This window comes from Sycon ciliatum, chromosome 1 (genome assembly GCF_964019385.1).
Source record: "Sycon ciliatum chromosome 1, ocSycCili1.1, whole genome shotgun sequence".
Taxonomy (NCBI): domain Eukaryota; kingdom Metazoa; phylum Porifera; class Calcarea; order Leucosolenida; family Sycettidae; genus Sycon; species Sycon ciliatum.
Window position 1 is genome coordinate 59,348,436 of NC_088643.1, and position 6,602 is coordinate 59,355,037.

At 47.2% G+C, this 6,602-nt stretch overlaps 1 protein-coding gene across 1 annotated transcript in view; it reads right to left on the minus strand.

Moving 5' to 3' along the window:
- The window catches only part of LOC135804634 (uncharacterized), a 51,333-nt gene extending 45,639 nt beyond the window's left edge, over positions 1-5,694 (minus strand). The window contains exons 1-5 of the mRNA XM_065318548.1: positions 5,203-5,694; positions 3,207-3,289; positions 2,541-2,589; positions 1,393-1,689; positions 45-252 (exon numbers count right to left, since the gene is read on the minus strand). Coding sequence (XP_065174620.1) covers positions 45-252; positions 1,393-1,689; positions 2,541-2,589; positions 3,207-3,289; positions 5,203-5,296 — 731 coding nt within the window. The 5' untranslated portion in view covers positions 5,297-5,694. The remainder of the gene's footprint in view (positions 1-44; positions 253-1,392; positions 1,690-2,540; positions 2,590-3,206; positions 3,290-5,202) is intronic.
- Positions 5,695-6,602: the final 908 nt, after the last annotated feature.

Genomic DNA, 6,602 nt, shown 5'->3' on the forward strand with positions numbered 1-6,602 from the left:
CAAATGCATCCACGACCCAAACACAACACATGTCTTCCGCATACCCTGGCACAACGCGTGGAGTGTTGTCATTCACATCCAAGACGGTGATCAAGATCTGAGTGCGATTGAACTCCATCCCGTTCTGCGCCTCAAGGGTCAGATTGTAGAAGTCTTTGGTCTCACGGTCGATACTAGCAGTTGCAACAATCAGTGACTGAGCAGACATACTGAAGATAGGATTTGGTGGCGATACCCGCAATATCGGGGTAGCTGTGCAAGGTCAATGCACCAAAGAAGGGAAGCAAAACGCAAACAGTCATGACTCAGAGACTCAAGAAGCAAAGTCATCTACATGCACAGCTATTCCTGGGCTAAAAAAGTAATAAAAAAACTGAAAACACAAGAAATAGATAACTTTTCACTTCTCCAACTCTAAAAACAAGCTCTTCACTGCGATTAGCATTGCATTCCACCAGGGATAATCAGAAAAGAACATAATATTGCTAAGAAATCAAGTTCACAATGCCAGGAATTGTTTCTTTATTCTGTCGTGACTCAGGAGTCTCATGACTAGTGCCAATCATCAGACAACATCGTGGATGCAGATTTAATAGGGTGCTTAGGAGCTAAGAAATCTACTTTTACAACATTTAGGAGCGGACATACTTCAGGTTCTTCAACAGCAATTACAGGTGCAATCCTGATAATTCGAATATGGCTTTTAATTCGAACATACCGCTTAATTAGAAGTTTTTCCAGGACCGATTTCTATCAATACGATTCCCACATAAAATTTTCTGATAATTCGAACCTCGTCTTGTAGCAAAGTGTAATTCGAAGTTCACTGTACACTGTACTGGTCAGTTCAGTGTCTGTAAAAATGGTCAGCCAAGGAAAAAATTGTAACATGGAAAAATGTGGGCACAAGGTATGTGATCAGTATACATGTACAGTGCTGGGAACTGAAATCCGACCCCCTTGGCGGCGCGCCGCCAAGGGGGTCGGATTTCAGTTGCCAGCACTGTAGTTGGTGGACTCGACCGCATAACTTGTGCCCACATTTTTCCATGTTACAATCTATTTTCAAGCCGTCTCATCGATTTTTCACTCTTATTCACGGTCCGCACGAGCCTCCCCTAGACCGAGTTTTCCGCATCCGCAGGAACACCACCAGCCTCAAGGACCAAGGTGCAAATGCAGCTATTGAAGTGGTGGGAGCTGAGTACTAGTAGATCGGACCCACCACAAATTGGTCGCCGGCCAAAAATCCCATTTTCTGCATCCATCTTTCCCTTAATTAATTTGTTGCTACAAATTAGCGAATCATCCATTTTAGAAATGAGCAGATGTATTGCGGGCACACATATCTTGCTACATCAGTTGCCAAGAACACAGTCAATCTTCACTTACCGCCACCAGGTACTAGTGCAACAATGTTCAGCACCACAGTTCCAGCGATGGCATCCTCGTGCACACTCGCAACGTAGCCGTCCGGAGAATTTTCGTTGACGAAATACGGAATACCTTTATCGTTTGCAACAACGATAATGGTGTACACGTTTGTGACCACGCTACCACCACCGGTGGCTGCTGCAGTCACTGACACAACGTATAACGCGTTGGAGCCGCCTGCTTGAGTATGGAGCTCACGTGTGGACCTCAGCACGCTGCCGGGTGTTATGTCAAAGAGACCAATTGTATCTACGCCTGTGGTAAGTAAAGGTACCGGTCAAATACAAGCAAACACGTGCAGACACATGCACATGCACATGCACACACACACACACACACACACACACACACACACACACACACACACGTGCATGCACACACACACACACACACACACACACACACACACACACACACACACACACACACACACACACACACACACACACACTCACATTAGAACTCCTATTGCATGTACACACGTACCGTTTTTCGTACCACTATAGACATAATGGTCATGTCCAGCGTGCAACAGATTAGTGAACCAAGTGTTTTGCTTCTACAGCCAGGGGTGATACAGCTTGTTCTTGAGGACTGCTTTGAAACCCGGGACTAGTACATATGCTGAAAAGCATTTTCGGCTTATACACAGCGTTGGGTCTCAGAGCAAAGGATACTGACAACTGTAGGAGTTTGCAAAGTACGAAAATTTAGAAGACACAGTGGTACTAACTGCGCACGACATCGTCTTTTTTCCACTGAGCCAAATCTCTTGAGCACAATAACTCCATGGCATGTGAATAAAATTTTCACAAGTTCTTGTTTCTGGAGGAAGTAAAAAAAAGGCTTTCTAATCTACTTTCCCACGCGGTGTTGACATACAGTCGCAAAGTCTATCCCTGCACTGCCCCTACCCCGCTCTAGTGGTGTCTATCCCTGCACTGCCCCTACCCCGCTCTAGTGGTGTCTATCCCTGCACTGCCCCTACCCCGCTCTAGTGGTGTCTATCCCTGCACTGCCCCTACCCCGCTCTAGTGGTGTCTATCCCTGCACTGCCCCTACCCCGCTCTAGTGGTGCTGCACAATCCACATGCCATGCAACTCACCTGCCGGTGTGACAAGAAGCGACAGTGAGAATGTTGCTCCAATATTGGTCTGCCGGCGGAAAGATTCAGAGAGACAGCACAGTGCAATTGGAGAAGAGATGTCAGGATGCATGAGGAGGTTTTCAATTACCGAGTCCATGTTCTGTTGAAAGCTGGGTCACTTGAACAATTTTCTGCCATGGCGACTATTAAAGCAAAAAGCATCCTGCTTCAAGGTACATGTACATGTGTATAATCAGTAGCATCCGCTTGCCTCTCACCATAATGCAAACAAGAACACACTAGCAAAGTTACCTGCTGTCTTCACCAATAGGCCAAAAGACAATCAAACTTGTACGCAATGATGGCAAAGGGGGGGGGGGGGGGGGAGAGCACAACGTTTGACACAGCCATCTGCTAACCGTGGAATTAATGGTATTGATTGGAAATATGCCTTGCTTGAAAACGCAGGCTGCATTGCAAACTTGTTTTAGCATTCCCCTCAGGAATAAACAATAGCTAACACAGAACCAAGACACACATGCGTACAAACCAAAGGCGCACTACTAGTTTGTGTGCAGAAACTGAAAATGAAACAAAACCTGCCTAATTTCCTCTACATACTAAGCAGTTACGCCAAGCCAAAGAACTAACAGAATAACTAAGCCGCCTATGGTGCTGACTTACAGAGAGCTGCAGGCTAAATATAGTGCCGCCCGGATGCTCGACCGAAGTGCTATCCGGCGTTAGAACAATGGTTTGAGCCGAGGCTACACGCAAGAAAAGGAATAAAACAGCAGCAGAGAATAATGTCATGGATTCTCTCAGCAGTTGCTGAAAAGATTTGGAAAATTTTCTCACGCCACCGGGTTTCTTTTTAATTCACAAATTTACGTTTTGTTTCCTATTCGCTACGAGTGAATTATGAGTTTCTGCCATGCTCTAGGGTTCCGATTGACAGGAGTAGTTACGATGTGACATGGCCTCACCAAAAGGAAATCTGTGCTTGCGCCGGTGACTGGCCTGGTGTTAGGGCTAATCCATTACCGTGAAACGTTGTCACTACTATGGGTACCCAGGGCAGTAAGAGTATCTGTGTTCTGGTTTCAGTGTACAATATATCACTTGATTGCGAACATCTGGCACTGAACAATCGCATCCTGGATATGTTTTTGTCAGGGCTTTACATGATCGCCTTGAAGCACCACCAAAGCTACGGTTCGTAATACAATAAATCCGTAACCCCACAGCCCATTCGCCATACACATTGCAACATTTCCCAGAGAAAGCTCATAATCACGAGTACGAATTCAAGATGGGAATGACACAATAAAGAATGATATGTATATTTTAAAAAAGCCTAAGCTCCCAACACACCAAGACATGATACCAGCTGCTCCAGCGGCATTATCACACACTACAAGCACATTGATATTAAGGTGTTGTTTATTTGGCTTCAAACGCAGTAGGGCCAAGTTTTGATCGGTAACTGCAGTTTGTCATGCAACCACCTGGACTAGCTGTGTTGTGCACTGTGCATGCGCGCTCGCTCGCGCGCGTGTGTGTGTGTGTGTGTGGTGTGTGTGTGTGTGTGTGTGTGTGTGTGTGTGTGTGTGTGTGTGTGTGTGTGTGTGTGTGTGTGTGTGTGTGTGTGTGTGTGTGTGTGTGTGTGTGTGTGTGTGTGTGTGTGTGCCTCTGTGTGTGTGTGTGTGTGTGTGTGTGTGTGTGTGTGCCTCTGTGTGTGTGTGTGTGTGTGTGTGTGTGTGTGTGTGTGTGTGTGTGTGTGTGTGTGTGTGTGTGTGTGTGTGTGTGTGTGTGTGTGTGTGTGTGTGTGTGTGTGTGTGTGTGTGTGTGTGTGTGTGTGTGTGTTATTGTTTTCAAGCCACACAGTACCAGTATGCGACATCCCCGTGTTGTGAGGCAGGCACCTGAATGGGCTTATCAATCACATACATCTACAAAGACAACCATCCAAGGTCACAGTATGCGTAAGACCTATCTTAGTGAAGAGAGAAGAGAACTGCAGGTAAGGAGAAAGTTCCACATCTGTGGACAGTGCGAGGTGTGGTACAGATACTACCTGGTATGCACTGACACATAAATCCTCTTTGGTCAACTTTACTTGGCTCGTACAAGTGAAATGATGTCCTTTCCAGGGTTTTCAGTTCGATTTTCAATAGGAACAACCTCCCACTTCCTCCACGGATTAAACCTTTCAGGACACTTCCCCATTGACATTGTGTTGTGGGGTGGGGGCTAGCCAGCGTGCCTGCAACTGAAGATGCAGCTGCATGACCGCAAACACAGGATAGCTTCGACCGTGACTCGCGCATGACTTGCTACAAGCGCTACAAAATACGAAAATCACTCCCTTTCAACGCCCGACTATCAAGTATCAAGAAGTTTCCACATGGTCATCGTACCGATCGTGGCGACAACAAGCTCGAATTACCAAGCCTGCGGTCAATTTCAAGTAAGTTGGCACGGTATTCGGACCTTCAAGAGCACCTGCAAAAGTTAGCGTTTGACACCCAGGCGCTAGGCCTCGACTTCAGCAACCCAGATAGAATGCAGAATCATGCGGCAGTGAAAGCTATTTCTTTTTTTCTTTTTATTACTAAGACCATGCTGGTGGTGAGAGAAGGATGCCTATTCTGCTAACGGACACCACTCCCCGACGTACCTCCAGAAATCAGAATAAGAAGAGCTAGTAACCGTAGCCATCTGCTAAGCGCAGAGTCAATCCGAAGACAGCTCTTCCGCCGGGTCGTCTCCATCGTTGGGTTGAAGCAACGCCGAGGAACGGCGTCTTGTCGTAAGGACCCAACGGGCTCTGCAGCGGAAGCGTATGTCCGCTCTAATTATCCTTCCAGGATTGTGTGCAACACTAGGTTGCACCGCCGACCAGGCAAGCACCTGGTAAGGCGGTCGCTGGCTCTCCAATCCTACAGCGCTTACAAAGGGGAGGAGAACTGCATGAGGCGAATTGACCATCCACAACTCCGCTCACCCGTGACTTGGACCCACACAGAACCACAGAACTAGAATGCAAGACCTCGCTTGTCCTGTCTGGTTCCGATCATGAGAATTATGGAGATGGAGGATGAAAGCAGAGGTTCTCTACGTTTCCAGATTGAAAACGAGATAATGATCTCAGTTTAGTCCGGGTTCGATTTTCGATGGTTGAGAGGAGTTTCGTATCGCCCCTGCCTACTCTACTCTGCACTACGGCTAGCGCTGCATGCGCCGCAAATATGACCGTTAGACACTCCGCCACGCCAGCCGCCTAGTCAAATACTCCGCGCAATGTTCGAATTCTGCGCACGCCCCACGAATACTGCGTGCGTGCACCACAAAGCGTCGATGTCGACGAGCTAACTGCATGCAGACTTCAAAGGATGAAGATACTAGACAGGCGCAGGCTAGGCCAGACACGAGACCATAGCCGGAACCCGACAGGTCAGTCTCGGACGAGGGGCTGGCTCATGTATGAGCTCAGCGCGGAGAACTCGGAACGCCACACTCATTGAGTCATGCCATGGACTGTGATAGGTATCCTGGATGATGTGACAGAGCCCGAGTGCAGGATATCTACAGTCAGTAGAGTAAAGGAGTACACGTAAAGACTGAAGCAGTGCACAGAGTCAGTGCTGATGATTATGGATTGAGGGCAGAACCTGTCAAATGTGTCAATGAGCTATGCCATAGCTACATTGTACTTGTCCAAATCCTGCATGTGACTCCCTGCTGTCTACTGTAGAAGCCATTATTCTGACGAGGCGCGTAATGATTTCCCAAAATTGACTGGTTTACGTGTACCAAAGGTAACGATTCTCACTCATTCTCAACTCTCAATAGAACAATAATATGACGAATGTATCGATTTCAGAGCAAGATCAGGTTCCACACAGCTGCGGAGAGGGTGCTCAACGTCAAAAGACAGAGCAATGACACACAAGTCATCAAGCGACGGACAGCCGAGAAATTCGTTGTTACTCCGAGTTTCGTGCGAAAGCACTCACGCCTCATCAGACAACTTCATAATGACACTCACAGCAGAAAACACCAAATAAATAGTCTACA